General features: G+C 42.3%; 1 protein-coding gene across 2 annotated transcripts in view; it reads right to left on the minus strand.

Annotated features, from left to right (window-relative positions):
* SLC37A3 (solute carrier family 37 member 3) overlaps positions 1-17439 on the minus strand; it is a 44647-nt gene extending 27208 nt beyond the window's left edge. For both annotated transcript variants that reach the window (XM_023758877.1, XM_006094706.3), the window contains exons 1-3: positions 17321-17439; positions 6701-6862; positions 4940-5045 (exon numbers count right to left, since the gene is read on the minus strand). In XM_023758877.1, coding sequence (XP_023614645.1) covers positions 4940-5045; positions 6701-6789 — 195 coding nt within the window. In that variant the 5' untranslated portion in view covers positions 6790-6862; positions 17321-17439. The remainder of the gene's footprint in view (positions 1-4939; positions 5046-6700; positions 6863-17320) is intronic.
* Between the last annotated feature and the right edge of the window lie 2373 nt (positions 17440-19812).

Below are 19812 nucleotides of genomic sequence, written 5' to 3' on the forward strand. Positions count from 1 at the left end.
GAGAAATTCTGACTTAGAATAGTAAAAAGAAAAATCACAATGAACAACTAAAAAACATGTATCTTCAACAGGAAGTAAAATCTGAAATTATTAGAAAATATGTAAAGTGTGATTCTAAAGTACTGGGACTCGTTTCTGGGTGGCTTATGGCACCGGTCTTTTACTTTAACAACAGGCACTGCTTTCATGATCGATAAGAAACCAGCTCACACCTAGATCAATCAGTATTTCAGCGTGCCAATTGGGGCCCTAAATACCTCCAATTAGTTATTTTGCCACATTTCCCCTCTAACCACAATCTTTGATCCCTGATGTCATCTGGGCTCAATAGGACCCAGGATTAAGCCCTCTTGGGCACACACCCAGGTGACCTAGAGACCCAGGCCTCAAGGAGCTGCTGCAAGTTTCAGGATTTTCTTTACTCTTGGGGGAAGCCACCGAACTCCCGAGCACATGGTTTTCCCAGGAACTGACAGGCTGCAAACAGCTTTTTTCTGTTTCACTGCCAGAATTCAGCTGAAATATACTTCTGCTTGCCTACTTAACAAGTGTAAAAAAAACAGAACCAAAAACTAAAACAACAAAGTAGGACTAACAAAAAGAGTCAGAAAATAGGTTAACAGAAAAAGCCTAATGAAGCAAGTTTAGGTCCGTAATATAGCTCTGGTCAAGATGACTATACCAGTAGGTGAGAAATGGTCCAAGTGCACTTAGTGAATCGTCCAATGTTTAATGAAAGTCATGGACAAAATGGCTTCAAATGCTCCAGTGATTCAAGCTGTCCTGCAAGCATGTACAATTACCACGTGAATGTACCGGCCTGCATGTATGTAAGGTTTCCTTGTGTTGTGGGGGAGGCGCCGTGCTAAGTCACTACAATTGCTACATGTTGGGACACTTCCTGGAAGCATGACATTGTGGGCACATTCAAAAGGTCACGGTGAGAATGTTTGTCACAGAGTAAGGGCTGTGCACGGAGGTGGGGGAACCACGGATGTGAAAGAGCTTCCTGGTGCACAGAAGGTGAGCTCAAGCGACCTGAGTTAGGGGTTTGCTCTCCGTCTCAGGTGAGAATCTGAGGGACAAGAGCTGTGATGTGGTTGAGATGGAATGTTGAAGACACCCTGAACCCTGCATCCTTCTCCTGAAGAGAACTCAAGAATCTCTTACGCTATTCTCTCTCTCTTTCTCTTTTTTTTTTAAAAACATGTTTTTATTGATTTTACAGAGAGAGAAAGGGAGAGAGAAAAATCAATTGGCTGCCTCCTGCACGCCCCCTACTGGGGACTGAGCTACAAACCCGGGCATGTGCCCTGACCAGGAATCGAACCAGCGACCTTTCAGTGCACAGGATGATGCCCAACCAACTGAGCCACACTGGCCAGGGCTCTTACACCATTCTCAAAGAAGGACTGTACTGTCTAGAGAGGTAAGACTTTTTAATTTAATAGAACAAATTTTTGTTAACAATTTTCAGTCAAGTTGTCCTCAAATATTAGATTTAGCCATTACCTCTTTATTATCTATAAACAGAGATTTCATGCTAGTTTCACTTAGTATTTCCAATGTTTGTCCATGTCAGTGGAATCCATTATAAATTCTCAAGGTATAGAGACTGGGCCTGCTTAATTCTCCATAAAGTACCTAAGATAGCTATGCATAAAAACAAAAGCACCCTGGTTGGTATGGTCAGAAGTTAGAGTGTCAGCCCTCACACCAAAGGATCTCCAGTTCGATTCCACATTAAGGGCACGTAACTGGGTTGCAGGTTCAATCCCTGGCCCTGGTCAGGTCACATGCAGAAGGCAACCAATCAATGTGTCTCTCTCACATCCACGTTTCTCTCTCTCTTTCTTTCTCTTTCCCTCTCTCTCTCTCTCTCCCTGCCCCTCCCTCCCTCCCTTCCACTCCCTCTAAAAAAAATCAATGGGGAAAAAAATAAAAACAAAAGCTGTAATAAATACTTTTTGATGATGCTATTTAAGGCATTTAAGAAATGTTTAACAATATATGTAAACAAAATATTTTTTAGAGTACATACTCATTTACATATACTTCTGCCACTAAGTTCCTTTCCACTTCAGACAAGGAGTCTCGAAGGGAAGCTGGAGTAAAGGTGTTATAGACCCCAGCACAGGAGGAGTGAGGGTGCATGCCACCTCTGCACTCCCAGCAGTCTTCAGGAAACAACCCTGGGTTTGAAAGTCTAAAGAAAGAATGGAAAGTCAGCACTGCTCTCCATGAGGCAGGTCCACATACACACAGCTCTCCTCGATGAGTCAGCATCTGACTTCTACAAAACCAACCCATCCAAACTATTTCATCCACAGTTCTAAAACAGCGCCACAGTGAAACCTATCTTAGCAGCAGAGTAAGGAAATAAATAGCTAAGCAGAAAAGTTAATGCCAGTTCAAAACAAGCTAATAATGTAACATGGTCCCTGGCAGGAAAGAGTTAACACAACAGGCCTGAGATTGCTATCCTTAAAAAGACCTGCTTGCAAGGCTGGCCCTTGCCTGGCATCTGGAAACTTGGATCCCCAGAGGGTTCCCATAATTCCCTGCTAAGACTGGCTTACTGTCTGAACTGTTCAAACAATGTGGTTTATGAGTAACACCTGCTTTCCTTCTGGGAGTGTGGGATTTTCATATGTGCCAGGCAGAGTGCCTCCACGACCAGCTCCAATAAAAATCGTGGGCACCCTGTCCCTATCGGGCTTCCCTAGTAGACAACTTCTCACCTGTGCTGTCACAACTTGTGCTGGAAGAATTAAGCACACCCTGTGTGACTCCTGGAAAAGGGCTCCCGGAGGCCTGTGCCGGTTTCCTCCAGGCCTCACCCTATGTGCGTTTTTCCCCCTTTGCTGACTTGGCTCTGTATCCCCTGACCTGTAATGAACCACAGCTTTGAATACAACTACATGCTAAGTCCTGTCAATCTTCCTAGCGAATCATCAAACTTGGGGGTGGTCTTGGGGACTCTCAACCCAGTTATCTAAAACACAAAGGCAGCTTTAGGCAGTACAACCAGAAATGTAGTGCCTAAACCAAACCCTATTGTTCTGTATTTATATAGACGGTACCTGAAATACCACATTTAGTGTTCAGTGTCACTAAACTACAGTTGAAGGGGCCGGGGATGTTTTACCTAAACAAGAACTTGGGGAGACAGGCTTTTCTCAAATATACAACAGGCCTCGTGCAGTGGGAACAGACTTCGTGTACATGGCTCAAAATTAAACAGCAGAACATGTTTATGTCAATAGAAGAACTTCCTAATAATGAGAGTTGGTGAAAAATATAATTGTGCATCTCAGAAAAATAGGGAGTTTCTTCTCCCTACAGGTTTTAAAACAGAAGCTAGGTGGTCATCTTCAATAACCACAAAGAAAGACACCATACTGGTGGGAGGTTAGGGCGCATGACCTCTCTGAGGCCAGGCCATCTTGAAGGTTTGTGATGAGTCAGTCAATGATCATTTAGAGGGATTCGCTGTCCACACAGCACAAGTCAAGCATCCGTCGGAAATCCAGCTCTCTATTCTTAACACCTTTCCTTTTAGAAGTCCCTATCAGGCCCTAGCCAGTTTAGCTCAGTGGATAGAGCGTCAGCCTGCAGAATGAAGGGTCCCAGGTTTGATTCTGGTCAAGGGCACATGCCTGGGTTGCGGGCCTGATCCCCAGTGGGGGGCGTGCAGGAGGCAGCCGATCAATGATTCTCTCTTATCATTGATCTTTCTCTTGCTCTCTTCCTCTCTGAAATCAATAAAAATGTATTTAAAAGAATAATAATAAAAGTTCCTATCAAGAACTTATCAAGTTAAATTCAGGAAAACTGTTCGGGAGCCTCCTCACTAGAACATCAGCTCCATGATGACAGGCTCTTTTTTTTTTTTTTTTTGTCCTCTAGGCTTTTACTCTCTATGTCCTCAGTGCCTAGAACAGGGTTATGCAAGATAGACCCACAATAAGCAATTGCCTGAATAACATATTTACATTTTGGGGGCAGTATATAACCTTTAGATCTCTGTCAACTTTAAATTGGTCCAAATCAGGGAAATAATTCTTAAGAAATAAAACATGCTACAAATATAAATAAACAGCTATAATTCCACATAAGCAGAACTCAAATAATGTGGTAAAGACTGAGTGGAGGGGGTAAGAGATCAACCGAAGGACTTGTATGCATGCATATAAGCATAACCAATGGACATGAGATACTGGGGGGTAGGGGAGGCCAGGGGATTGTCAAGGGCGGGGGGGAAAAAGGAGACATATGTAATACCCTTTGTAATACTTTAAGCAATAAAAAAAAAAAAAAAGACTGAGTGGAACGGATTTGTGTATTGAGGTAGGTGCTATAAAGGACAGCATCTCTGTCCCAGTCATCAAAGAATATTCTTGGCCCATGTGAGTAGGCTGCATACTCTCTGAACTTAAGCAAGATACAAATGAACAAATGAATCAATCAGAGAGTGTGCAAATACTGAGACATTAAACTATGTAATACACAGTGTGCACAGTTTAGGAAATAAAACACAGCAGAAGCAAGAAAAAAACTCTATTTTTAAAAAGTGACATTTTATCTTGACACAAAGAGAAAAGCACAATTTTGATAAGTGGAAAGAAGGTAAATGAGCTTACAAAAGAACATAAGCAAAATCTCAAAGACAGAAATAAGCAGAGTACTTGTGAAACTCAATGAAAAAATGGCCTAGCCAGAATTGTGTGATTTCAAAACAGTGAGAAATAAGCTGATTGGAGTGTTATTGAATCAGGGCAAGCTAAGAAATCAAACAGAAGAGTATGGATTGTATGCCACAGGAAATAGTAAGCCATTTCTGAGTCCTAAGCAAATGAAACAAAATAGAAGACCTTGGGAAGAATTCAGAAGTAGGCACGGTTCCCTTAAATCCATCCCAGCACTTTGTTCTACTTACCTCTACAGGTTCAATCGATCTGTTAAAAGCACTCGGGGTCCACTGCTTAGAGATGCTGACTTTGACATTGCTAAACGTTTTTCTTGATGCATGGAGCAACGAGTAACTACAAAAGAGAAGAAATACAGCTGAACTAATAGCAAAGAAAACAGCCTTTAATGAAATCACAGACATATTCCTATTTGTTCTTTCAGTTTTAGAAAAAGAGAAATACTGCTTTATAAGGACTATCAACTGAATTAGTCTCTGCAAAGCAAAAGAAATAATTAACTAATCTTCTTCAATATCAGCCCCCATGTTCACTCATAACTGATCCCTGGATCTAGAAGATGAAAATGTGACTGATCCCAACCCACTTTAAATTATGGTTCAGTTCTGGCCCGGCCAGTATGGCTCAGTGGTTGAGCATCAACCTATGATCCAGGAGGTCATGGTTCGATTCCCAGTCAAGGCACATGCCTGGGTTGGGGGCCCCATCCCTAGTAGGAGGCGTACAGGAGGCAGTCGATCAGTGATTCTCTCTCATCATTGATGTTTCTATCTATCTCTCCCTTCCTCTCTGAAATCAATAAAAATATATTTTAAAATAAATAAATAAAAATAATAAATTATGGTTGCAGTTCTGTAAAAAATTTTAAGTCTTTAACAAACACTGCTCATTGCACTAGCCATTCAGTAGCTTTTTGTTTTTTTTATTTTTTATTTGTTAATCCTCACAAGAAGATATTTTTCCATTGCTTTTCAGAGAGAGTGGAAGGGAGGAGAGGCAAGGGAGCGAAACATCAATGTGAGAGAGACACATTGACTGGTTGCCTCCCACACGTCACGACCAGGGGTGGAGAGGGAACCCAAAATCCAGGTACTGTGTCCTTGACCGGGAATCGAACCCACAACCCTTAGGGAGAAGAACTGACGCTCCAACCACTGACCAACACTGGCCAGGGCAGTAGCTTTTTCTTTGGGTCCTGCATTTCCTCATACTACTGCTTCCTCCCACCCCTCACAAATGGATATCCCCTAAACCAAGCATCTAAAACTACCTATCAACTCTTACATAATTAGAGAGCCATTTTCCTAGTTTCTACTTGAAAATAAAACAAACAAAAAAACCATCATCCTCATTTGTGGTACCTTTAATAAAGAAGAAAATCTATTCAGAAAAAATAATCAAAATAGTTGAGTCACAGGGTTATGAATAACATGCCCCTAACACCAAAAGGCCTACTTTGTGTCATCAACAGACCACTAAAGAGGGCCACTGAGGGCCACAGAATTGACTCACAAACGTGGACGATTCTTGAATCACGCTGACTGGGCAGGGACCTCACATGAGTTACCAGAGTTCCTCACAACTCTCTCATACCATTTTTACTACTCAAGGAGGGACCTGAACGTGCACACCCTTTGTTCTCAAGCTCCTCATTTTAACAAATATAGGGCTTTATATTCTCAACCACAGCACCACTGACATTTTAGGCCCCAAAATCCTCTATTTGTGGGGGGTTGTCTTGTGCATTGTAGCATCCCTAGTCTCTACTCACTAAAAGCAAATAGCATGGCAACCAAAAATGTCTCCAGACATTGCCAAATACAGGCAAAAGAGCCCCCAAGAACTACTTTATTAGAGCTATCAAGAAGTACAAGAGGAGTAACTAGTCTATTTCATGTTAAGTCCATACAAGTTCCTGCATGAGAAACTCGCCATGAATAAGTATCTCCCTCAAAAGGAAAAAACAGCAACAGTTGCAGCAATCCCCTTACCTGAAGAAGGTGAGCAGGAACACGACAACATGATGATGGCTGAACCGGGACAGCAGAGTTCCTCTCTGAAAAACACTTGGCCAGGCCATGTTCTCCCTGACCTTCCTTCCAGTCTTTGACCTTAAAATTTGGATAGTGGATGGCTTACACCATTTCTTCTTTCTGGAAAGGCAAAACACATTATTAACATTACTCAGTTTATCCCAACACTGAATTATTTAGGCTTATAGCCAGTCAGCATATAATCAGGCCTTGAAAGAAAAATCATGTGGGCTAGCTGACACCAGAAAAACAGATGGATAATTACGTTTTACAGCAGTTAACTAGTCCTTTAAAAAAAAAGGAATCCTTGACCAAAGGTTACACCCTAATAGGAAGAACTCCCATGCAAACTGATAAGAAAATCACCCACTTTAACAGAAAAAAAATGAGCAAAGGAAATGAATAGACAATTCAGAAGAAATGAAATGGCTATTCAATTTACCAAATAATATCTCACTAAGAATATAAAAAATGCTAATAAAGGCAAGAAAATGTTTGCATAGTTAAAACAGACTGTGGCCTGAGGGACATCTGTAATACTCTCAATGATAAAGATAAATAAATTTTATTTTATTTTATTTTTTTAAATACATTTTGTTGATTTTTTACAGAGAGGAAGGGAGAGAGATAGAGAGTTAGAAACATCGATGAGAGAGAAACATCGATCAGCTGCCTCCTGCACATCTCCTACTGGGGATGTGCCCGCAACCCAGGTACATGCCCTTGACCAGAATCGAACCTGGGACCTTTCAGTCCACAGGCCGACGCTCTATCCACTGAGCCAAACCGGTGGCGATAAATAAATTTTAAAAAACACAACAGATTGTGGCCAATACAGCTCAAAGTCCAATGATTTCTGAACTCTCATATGATGTTGAGAGAAGTGAAAATTAGTACAGTATTACAGGAAGACAATCTGGCCAAGTTCATCAAGAGTCTGGCGTGGCTCAGTGGTTGAGTGTCCACCTATGAACCCGGAGGTCACGGTTCGATTCCCAGTCAGGGCACATGCCTGGTCCCCAGTAGGGGGTGTGTAGGAGGTAGCCAATCAATGATTCTCTCTCATCACTGATGTTCCCCCTCTCCCTTCCTCTATGAAATAAAAATACATATATTTAACATGATGAATTAACTTTTTTTAATAACATGAGAAAATGTTAAATGAAGAAGTATAAATATAATGAACTCCATATTTACATACTATTTTTTAATAATTCTTTATTGTTGAAAGTATTACATATGTCCCCTTCCCCCCCCCATTCATATTTACATACTATTTACAAATAATAGTATATGGGAATATACTAGTATAGGGAATATACTAGTTCTTCTTAAGTAGTGGGATTAGGATTAATTTTAATTTTCTATATACTTCCCTAAAAATTCTACAATAAATGTATATATCACTTTTATAATCAAGAGGGAAACATCCAACAGCACTGAACAAGTCCTATAACTGATCTGCATATTAGGAAAAATTAAATTAACAAAATGACTTGTATGATAAATGCACTATAATAGTCAAGGTAGGATACAAACTCAAAAGCTCCCAATACTTAAATTAGCAAATCATAGGGCATTGCTTTCAAGGCTGTGCTCCCTGTAACTGCTATTATACGCCCATTTTCATTAGTCACAGCTTGGTGATGTATCCAAACTTTAAATGATGCAAGACCCAGGCGAAAGGCCTTTCTTTATTTTTTTTAATCCTCACCTGAGTATCTGTTTTTAATTGATTTTTTAGACAGAGGAAGGGAGAGAGAAAGTTCAATCAGTTGTCTCCCATACGCTCCCGACTGGGGATCAAACCCACAACCTAGGTATGTGCCCTGACTGGGAATTGAACCCGAAACCTTTTGGAGCACAGGCTGACGCTCCAACCAACTGAGCCACCTGGCTAAGAGGCCATTCTTGATAAACATTATAACTGCTTCACTTACTGGCTGTGAGCCCTTGGACAAGTTAATCTCTATAAATTGCAGATGGCCTATCTCTAATAGTTATGAAACTAAAATAAACAATTTATGCAAAGACTTAAGATAATTATTTTAGTCACTGATCTGCCCAGGATTAATCTCACATCAGCAGAATGTAACTAACTTCATTTAACCATTGTCCCTGAAAATTTTTAACAAAATTATGAGTTGAGTAAGACTGTAAAATTCCATTTACAAAATGTAACAAATAAACCTGCTGTCTGTAATTCCAGAAAGTTACCAAACTGAGAGCTATTCGCGTTACTGCTAAATTTATCTCCACTCCCAAAAATTAAACATGCAACCCAAGTGGGACAACTGGAAACTTCAGCCATTCTTTATAAAGAATAGCTCTCTGAACACATTCACACCTCAAAACACTGTGCTGAGTACTTCAGGAAAGGTTATGGGTTATGAAATTCAATAATTTATCAGGGAAAATAATTCCAAAAATTTACACTCCAACAAGTTAGGATTACATCACTTTGGCAATAACGGTTGTGTATTTCAGGGCTGTACAGTTACATTAATAGCTTTAATGACTAACAAGCTGTTTTGGACCATCTGGATTTACTTTCTAAATAAACCACCTTTTCCTTGGCTATAGTGATGGGGGAGAAAAGGCTTAATAAGTATATGGAGAAAGTGGTTTTAAATATTCACCTGCTACTGGCAGAATGACTTTTAAAATGAGAATTACTATAACATCTGGTCCTATCTACTTATATAAAAACCCTGGGTGGTGTTCATCACAACCAGAACCGAGACCAAGCGGGAGGAAGTCAGTCCTGCAGGCGTTGTCTTGGCAACAGCTGCGCCCTCCCCCAAGCTGTTTCCCGGAGCTGTTTCCTGTAAGGGTGGGGTTTGAGGCAGGAACCCGCCCTGGGAGCGTGGAGGCATCTCTTTATAAAGTGTGCCGCGCCAGCACAGCCAAGGGTGAACCTGAGTGGGGGCAACTGAAAGGCTTAGAAAAGACAGACAAGAGAATGAAAGCCGGGTCTCGGTGGGACGCTGCTTCTCTGAGAGACAGCGACCATGCCCAAAGCCATGCCTTTATTTTATAGCAGAAGCTACGAGGCAAAGTAAGGACGTGACCAAGATGTTTACAACATTCTCCTGGGTTGCAATCCTACTCAACTACATGCACCTGAACTCTATCAAGCCTACATCATTCAGGCACGTGGGGCCATGTGTTCGGACCATAGGTTCAAGCTTACAACTACAGCTGTTGGCTATAATTGTACTGGGAGGGCCCTGCCCTATAAACTGGGACTTGCACATGGCAATGAGAGGACTGTGCCCTCTCATCAGCCCAAGGCTTGAACCTGTCCAAAACACTAGCGGCTCCCCACAATAAAGTTTTAATTCTGTTTCTTTGTTACTAATGTTGTGGCCCCACCCCATAACACAAAAAACAATTTCCGGAGGATGAGGCCCAGGAATCAGGATTTTAAAAAGATTCCCAGGTGATTCTAATGTGCAGCCAAGGTTGAGAACCACTGCTATAGATAATATTAAAAATATATCTAAACATGCAATTCTTTGTCCAAAAAATGAGCATGTTCAAAAATTAAGTGAAGAAAATTTGGATATACTCGATAGAGATTTTCACACATATTTGAGTGATGATTCCATTGATTCCACAGATGATGCTGAAAAGGAAAATTTTGCCATCGAATTTCTTAATAGTATTACTCCTTCGGCAATGCCGTGTCATAAATTAAAATTGAAAGTGGGTGCAATCATCATGCTATTGAGAAATGTCAATAGTAAATGGGGTCTTTGTAATGGTACCAGATTTATTATCAAAAGATTACGACCTAACATTATCAAAGCTGAAGTATTAACAGGATCTGCAGAGGGAGAGGCTGTTCTGATTCCAAGAATTAATTTGTCCCCATCTGACACTGGCCTCCCATTTAAATTGATTCAACGACGGTTTCCCATGATGCCAGCATTTGTGATGACTATTGATAAATCACAAGGACAAACTCTAGACAAAGTAGGCATATTCCTACCTGAACCCGTTTTTGCACATGGTCAGTTATATGTTGCTTTCTCTCGAGTTTGAAGAGCATGTGATGTTACAGTTAAAGTTCTAAGTACTTCATCACAAGGGAAATTAGTCAAGCACTCTGAAAGTGTTTTCACTCTTAATGTGGTGTACAGGGAGATATTAGAATAAGTTTAATCACTTCATCAGTCATTGTTTGCATCACTGTTGTTTTTATATCATGTTCTTGTTTTCATATCATGGTTTTGTTGTTTTCATATCATGTTTTTGTCGTTTTTATATCATGCCTCTGTCGTTGTTATATCCTTTTGTTACTGTTTATTTATTAATAAATTTATATATTATTTTCATATACATTTTACTAATTTCCTTTCATCTCTCACACTTCTATTATAGAGAAAGGGCAAATAGCAATATTAAAATATCTCCACTAATTAATTTCCTTTTTTTAAAAAAATATATTTTATTGATTTTTTACAGAGAGGAAGGGAGAGGGATAGAGAGTTAGAAACATCGATGAGAGAGAAACATCGATCAGCTGCCTCCTGCACACTCCCCACTGGGGATGTGCCCGCAACCAAGGTACATGCCCTTGACCAGCATCAAATCCAGGACCCTTGAGTCCGAAGGCCGATGCTCTATCCACTGAGCCAAACTGGTTAGGGCAATTAATTCCCCTTTTTTAAAAAAAAATATATTTTATTGATTTTTTACAGAGAGGAAGGGAGAGAGATAGAGAGTTAGAAACATTGATGAGAGAGAAACATCGATCAGCTGCCTCTTGCACATCTCCTACTGGGAATGTGCCCGCAACCCAGGTACATGCCCCTGACCGGAATCGAACCTGGGACCCTTCAGTCCACAGGCCGACGCTCTATCCACTGAGCCAAACCGGTTTCGGCAATTAACTCCCTTTTAATGAGAATGAATTTCGTGCACCGGGCTACTAGTGTAATTATAATAATACCTTGCACTTCTATACCCTACATCACAGAAGTGATTTCTAATAATCTATGAGCTCTGGGGAAGCACACAGAGTTTTTGCCAAATCTGAATCCATCAAGCACAGCCTACTTTCTGAAAACCATTTTTCTTTCTTGCTCTAAATATAAACAGCCCTGACTGGTTTGGCTTAGTGGATAGAGCGTTGGCCTGTGGACTGAAAGGTCCCAGGTTCGATTCCAGTCAAGGGCATGTACCTTGGTTGCGGGCACATCCCCAATGGGGGTTGTGCAGGAGGCAGCTGATCGATGTTTCTCTCTCATCAATGTTTCTAACTCTCCATCGCTCTCCCTTCCTCTCTGTAAAAAAAATCAATAAAATATATTTTTAAAAAATAAATAAATAAATAGAAACAGATGTCTAAATTTTTCAAGTGTATGTAAATGCTGTTATAATTAATACAATCAAAATTCATTTCAGTGTTTCTGAATTCACAGTAGGTTGTCATTTAGTATTTTCTCAATGGATACTGAATAGATACTCAATTGATACAACCAACTATCATGTCAGAACAAGAATTATCTTTAAAAAAAACACAAACCTTATTAAAAATAAGATCCTTCCCATCATAGAGGATCCACAATCACTGAACATGTTTTACTTTTCAAAGCAAGTTCATATCACTAACATCTGATTTATAATGAAGCTTGTTTTGGGTTCTAGCATATCACTCATACAAGGTATTTTCCAGAATGGAACGTATTGTATAATCAACGCATAATAACATATGGCTTCACATGTAACGTGTCCAGATAGAAGGCAATCTTTCCGTTATGAACATTGCCTTGGAATATAAAAGCTTGTAAAATTTTCACTTTCTATTGATGTTTAGAGTCCATTCCAACCCAAACAACACAATTAAAAGTTGTCTTGTATTAATAAGACTATGGGATTACAGAGCGGAAAGGGGAAAGACTGGCAGGAAAGGAGCTAACATACCTGAAGCATCTAGCATACATCTCATGTGGCTCAGTCTTCACCCAACCCCAACTGTTGCCATGCTCTCTAGGAATCTAGATAAGCGGTTAATAAACTCTGTTATACCCCGGCAAACTCCTGCCTGCCCTAGATAACCCTGCTTCCTCTGAGGTCTCTCAAGGAGAAGCAATCTTTTTCTCACACCCACTTTTCCTCCTTGTGAAACCCCAGCTTCTTTGAAACTCACGCCCTGGGCTTTACTGCCCGCTGTGCTGACAGCTGTCATTGTCTGATCTCCCACCAGGGCCCTGTCCCTACAGACAGCTCCTGCCTTGCGCTTCCTCCCACTACCGCCTGTGTCTCCTGTCAACATCCAGGAGGTATTCGATCACATCCCTGTCCTCTTCACCACCAACTTCTGCCCTACCCCACAATGAAAACGTACCCCATGATCAAACCTGGTCCCTGCCATGGCCAGTAACTGAATCACCTCCCCAACTGGATTTCAAACATCCTTTCCTTCCAGAAAACTGCTTTCTTTCTTACTGCCCACTCCGACAGCCGTCTTACCTCAGCAAGGCTCCCAATTCGGTCACCTCATCATTCTTTCCATCACCCAATACCTTCCTCTTGTCCTCATCTCCTTCACCAACTTAGAATCTGAACTATCTCCCTACGGGACTCTCTTTTTCTTGCTTGCCCCGTCCTCCTTCCCTGCGCTCAAGCAGCTGAGTTCTGCCAGAGGAAAATCACACATTCCGGCTGGCTTCGCTTTTTAGATTCAAAACCACAAACCTCAAAGGACATGCAATACTGCCCAGCAAGCCTACACTTCCCTAATCATTTTGCTTTCTCAACCTCGAAGACGGAGATTTCACACTTCTCTCTTTAAACTTCCAACATTCTCTCTCTCCTCCTCCATGGAGTACCAGGGCTTTCGGTCAATGACTCCCAGATCTATAGCTCAGACACTCCAGGGTTCCCGAAGGTACAGCAACCAACCACGTGATACCCCTCCCTGCATCTGAAACAGATTTCTTCATCCTCCCTCCAAACCGATTCCTCCCCCAGTATGCCCCACTTCAACAAACAGTGTCACCATTGCTCCATTTCCTAAGGTAACTAGGCCTTATCCTTCATTTCTCCTTTTCTCTCAGCTTCCACATATAACCCACTACTAAGCTCAGTCCCTATGACCTCCAAAATACACCCCAAGTCCAACCTTTCCTCTCCATCCCCACTGTCATCGGTAAGATAAACCACCATATCCCCCACCAAGCCAACCACACAGCCTCCTGTGTGGGTTTCACTGTTTCTACATCTACCCAGCCCCCACTCTCATTTTCCACACATGGGCCAGAAATATATCTTTAAGCATATGTTAGCCAACATTCCTCTGCTTAACACACTTTGATGGCTTCCCAAGACTCAGATAAAAACACAAACCTCTTTGCCATGGCCTTCAAGCCTGTATAGTAGGGAGATTAAGGGGTGGGGGGCAGTAGAGTTGACAGCTGGGGTTGGCAGAAAGAACCTAAGGATAAAGGAGGGGGCCGCCTAAGCAATGACTGAGATTGGGCTTTTTTAAAATTAGTTTTCAATAGGTTCTACATGCATAAGGTGGAAAGTTCACAAGATAGCAAAGGGATAAAAAAAAAGTTTAAAAAGTTAAAAAAAAAAAAGACAGCAAAGGGCATAACAGTGACATCTCACTCCCTGTTCCGTCACCCTTGCTTCCACATCCTATACATTCTAGGATAGGCCTTCACATTCACACATACAGAGATGGCATGTGACACACACTATTCTGCACCATTTCTTCCTTCACTTATCAGAGGTTGGGGGGGGTCTATCCACATCTTCATCTGCAAAGCTGCCACATTCCAGTCTACAGGACAGTCCAATCCTTGGCCAGTATACAGTGAGGTGCTGCCCACTCCCCTCCTACTCCTTGCCCACCTTGCTCTGCACCCTCACCAGTACCTTAACTCCACACTCACTCCCACCTCCCCACACTAATCCCTTTCTTGGCCCTAAACCCACCAAGCTCCCTTCTTGCTTTGGGTCTTTGCATTTGCTGTTTCACAGCCTGAAATGTTTTTCTCCTAGTTCTTTGCAAATGGCTTGCTCTTTCCTTTTCTTGGCTTGTCCTCAAAAGTAATCTAGAGTGACCTATCCTGATCACTCTATTTTAGATGGCCTCCCTCCCTCAGCCCTGGCCAATGTGACTCAGTGGGCTGGGCGACTCCCATTCACCAAAAGGTTGCCAGTTCAATTCCAGGACGGGGCATATGCCCAGGTTGTGGGCTCTATTCCCCCCACCCCCAAGGGGGCATGCAGGAAGCAGCAGATTGATGTTTCCCTCTCATATCAATGTTTTGCTCTCTCTCTCCCTTCCCCTTCCGCTCTCTCTAAAAATCGATTTTAAAAATAGTTGAACTTTCATCAAAAAAGAAAAAAAATGGCCCTGACCAGTTTGGCTCAATGGATAGAGCGTTGACCTGCGGACTGAAGGGTCCCAGGTTTGATTCCGGTCGAGGGCATGTGGCAGCTGATCGATGTTTCTCTCTCATCCATGTTTCTAACTCTCTATCCCTCTCCCTTCCTCTCTGTAAAAAATCAATAAAATATTTTTAAAAAAATGGTTTCCCTCAGTTACTACTACCTGTCTCATCTCACTCTGTTTCTTCCCTTCATAACATTTCTCCCAATGTAATTACCTGGTTTAATTGTTTACCCCTTTATTGTTCATCCGTAAGTTCTATAAAAGCAGTGGCCTTATCTGTCTTGAGCCGGAGGCTATATCCGCAGCACCTAGCAGAACATGTAGAACGATCAGTAAAGATGTTCTGTATGAATGATTCTTTGACTGAGGGCCAACACTGAAGGCTTTCAAAGTGCCAGGCACTGTCCTAGGTACTTGCCATGCATTCATGCATTTAGTTCTCATAACATCTCACAGATGAGAAAACAGGTTTTAGAAAGTAATCTCTCTCTCAAAAGATGATGCGAATAATCAAACCCAGACCTGACCCTAGCCCCTAGGTTATACTGTATACGAGGAAAACGTTAAAATATAACATATCTCACCTTAAACTTAAAACATATAAATCCAGGATGGGGAAAAATACACCTTATCAGTAACAGTGGTTCTCTTACACACTACTCTCAAATGAGGCCACTAGATGCGCAATTAGTTCCCTTTCTAGACTTCGGTTTTTACATGTGCAAAGTACAAATATTATAAGTACTCAAAGTATAGAGAGGTAGGTGAAAACCTATTACATGGATAGGTGAGTTCACCTATTGTATATGCTGTAATTTAGCAGCCCAATGATCAACATTTATACAAGTGTCTCTTTATCCCACATTATCTCATTTGAAGCCGTTTACCTGTAACACATAAATCCTTTTATTCAAAACTCAAGTCTTCCTGTAATTGTTCTCTCTTCTCAAATTGTTTCATTACCACAAATGTAAAATACCTAGCAGTTATCTGTAAATTCTCTCATCTTATTCTAGGTTCCCCAAACCACATTCTTCCCACCTATTTTGAACACATTCCAAACACAAGATTTCCCTCTCCTAGAGTCTAATTAATGGTCGTTGCTGTGGCATTTCATTATCACAAATGAATAGAGACAAAATAAAACCTTCAGTGATACACTTGATCCTAACAGCTAGAGAGCAACAAATATTGCCCCGACTTTACTTTTAAAGTGCTGCTTCTGGGTCTTCTGATGGAAATCAAAAAGTAACAGGAGAATGATGTCACCTGAAGCCACGTGTGGCCCACAAAAAAAAGCATATAAAGTTCGAGTTGGAATCCAAGACCCTCCACCTAGTTAAATTCTTTGAGCCTCAAATTTCTCATTTAAAGATCACATGAAAAAAGAAAAGAAAAAGAAATCACATGAGGTAAGTATAGAGAGTCCCTAGTACAGAGTCGGACACACAGCAATCAGCCAACGAGTGGGAAAGAAATAATTCAAGTACCAAGACACGGAAGAAAGAGGGTTGGAATTAAGAATGAGATTCTGCTCATCCCAGGAACATATTCTCCCCCCTATGAACGTTTCAGTAAAAGCTGCCGTGACATCACCCACCATCTCCTATTTCAGAAAGCCTCGTGGACACATTCCCATTGTCCTCTTGTCAAAAGTGAGAATAAACAGACCACATCTGCAAATAAGAGCACCGAGGGAATGGCGAATGCGGTAACTCGACCCAATTCCTGGACTGAGACCATGTCACCAAGAAGCAAAACCCGGGTCCCCACTAACACCCCCCTCCCTCTTCGGCCTCTGCACACCCTTCCCAAACGCTTCCCCTTCCCGCCTGGAAAGGACACCTTCACCCGGCAAAGTGCGAGGCGCACGGGAGCCCCCGCCGCGCGGCCCTCGGCCCTCCCCGGACCTCCGGCTGCCGTCCTCGCCCCGCCGGCCAGGCCCGCAGCACCGGGGGAGGAGGGGGGCCCGAGGAGCCAGGCACCCGGTGGAAGGAGTGCGCGGTTGCCCCGCGGCGCCACACCCACCGGCCGCCACCCTCGGCATCTCCGCCTCGCCCTCCCGACTCCTGGAAAACCCTGGGACCTGCCCTCCCGTGGCGGCGCCCCCACCCGGCGTCGGCCCCTTCTAGGAATGAGCCCCACGGCCGCGGCTCGCGCACCCGAAACCTGCAGTAATCGCTGCTCTCCGACCAGCTGCTCCGCTCACTCCGCTTGGTCCCGTTGCCCGCTGCCCGCCTCCGCCGCCACCTCACCCCCAGCGCTGCGGCCAGGGTTTCCGGGCGCCCACGTGACCCGCGCGGTCCCCGTGGCATGTTGGGAGTTGTAGTCTGACCGCGAAGGCCGGGGGGACTGGGTAGGCGGGGGCTGCTCCTAGCAGCGGGCGGAGCTGGGACAGGGGGTTGGGGGCCGGGGTGGGGGGAGCAGTATATGGTCCAGGAATGTTAGGGAAAAAAGCAGTGAAGGAGAGATAACATATAATTTGATATGATGTATACATCACCTTTTTCTCAAAAAGCTTTATCGCTCTTTTTTTTTTATAGAAAGCAACGTGTTGCTAAGTGTGCTACTAACCTGCCACGAAGGCATAAGCTTTAGATTGTTTAATTAAATACAGTTGCCCATAGTCTACCAGTATCATTCACTGTTCTATGTCTCACCCCACCTACTCAAATAAATGAATGTTCCGGTCCTGGAGGCCTCAAGCAAAAATTAAAGGTCTTACAACACTTAACTTTGAACAAGGGTCTCTGTCCTTCTGGGCTGCTTTCAAACTATTGGGGAAATATAATTAGGAGGAAAAAACAAAAAACTCCCAACCCAGAAGTCTTTCCACAAAAGTAATAGACTAGGAAACCGTTTTGTTATTAAATAAACTTTAATCCAGAATGTGATGCACTTTACAAGCAATGCACTAAGATTGCAAAGACAGAAGGAATCTCCCCTTTATATAGCCAAGCCAGGACAACCCACTAAAAAGCATGTTCTCAAATGAGAGGACGTGACAAGGTCACCCATCCTAACTTTATCAGGGAAACTGGGGAGACAAAACCTGTGTTGGCTTAACCAGAGGAGAAACAAATTTCCATACCTTTAGGACAGGAGATAGTCTTGCAGATTGGAGCAAGGTGCCCACAAAAGTTAGGCTGTTAAACTGACGCCATTTTGGGCAGCCTTTGCAGATGATTTAATAAAATTATAATCCCTTAAAAAAAAGTTAAGCTCCTACCCTTACACAGGAGCTGGGTGTTAGGGACACTATCTTCCTGGTTGTTTGCATTTCAAAGATGGTTGCCAGGTCCTGGAGGAAACATTCCTGAGCTGTGAGACTAGCCACAGGTTATCTAGCCATTACAAATGTATACTGTACATGTATTTTAAACATACGCAGAAAGAAATTTTGAAAGAAAAGGGAGGAGGGGAATGTGTGCAATGCAGTAGTAGTTTTGTTTCTAGTCACCTAAGGGTGTATCTGGGGAAATGTGCTATCAGCGTGAGCAACAATAAACCATCCAAAGGTTTCACTTTTATTTTTAAAAAATCCATAGTAGAATATTACACACTTAAAAATGAATAAAATTCTGATACATGCTACAACATGGGTGAACTTTTTGAAAACGTTATGCTAAGTGAAATAAGCCACACACAAAAACAAATATTGTTTGAGTCCATTTATGTGTGGTCCCTAGAGTAATCAAATTCATAGGAACAAAAAGTAGAATAGTGGTTACCAGGGGCTGGGAGGAAGGGAAAATGGGATTACTGTTTAATGGATATAGAGTTTCGGTTGGGGGTAACGAAAAAGTTCTGGAGATGGATGGTGGTGATGATTGCACAAAAATGTGAATATAGCCCTAACTGGTTTGGCTCAGTGGATAGAGCGTTGGCCTGTGGACTGAAAGTCCAGGTTCGATTCCGGTCAAGGGCATGTACCTTGGTTGCGGGCACACCCCCAGTAGGGGGTGTGCAAGAGGCAGCTGATCAATGTTTCTCTCTCATTGATGTTTCTAACTCTCTATCCCTCTCCCTTCTTCTCTGTAAAAAAAAAATCAATAAAATATATTTAAAAAAATGTGAATATATGTATGTCATACTATTGAAAAGTACAGTTAATTAATTAATTTGTTGTTGTTGTTGTTGTTGTTAATCCTCACCAGAGGATATTTTTCCATTGATTTTTAGAGAGAGTGGGAGGGGGACAGACAGAGAGAGAGAGACATCGATGTGAGAGAGAAACATCAACTGGTTGCCTCCTGCCGGCACCCTGACCAGGGTCCAGATCTAGTCTGTAACTGAGGTACGTGCCCTTGACCAGAATCAAACCCGGGACCCTTCAGTCTGCGGGCTGATGCTCTATCCACTGAACCATACTGGCTAGGGCAGAATGATACCCTTAAAATGGTTAAAATGGTAAAATGTATAAATTGTGAAATACATGTGTATATATGTATATGCGTGTATATAAAGTAAGTATATAACCTGGCCGCCACCACCACCACCCAGAAAGCCTTTTCCCCGTGGCCCAAGCTATGCTCTTTGCACTGATAGTCATACTGACGGAGAAGGTCGGAGTAGGGAGAGGCCGAATCTCTCCTTGGCTTCCATAACCATCTGGACATTTTACCACCATTTGATGTTACTCTAGATGTTCTCC

This window comes from Myotis lucifugus, unplaced genomic scaffold, assembly GCF_000147115.1.
Source record: "Myotis lucifugus unplaced genomic scaffold, Myoluc2.0 scaffold_141, whole genome shotgun sequence".
NCBI lineage: Eukaryota > Metazoa > Chordata > Mammalia > Chiroptera > Vespertilionidae > Myotis > Myotis lucifugus.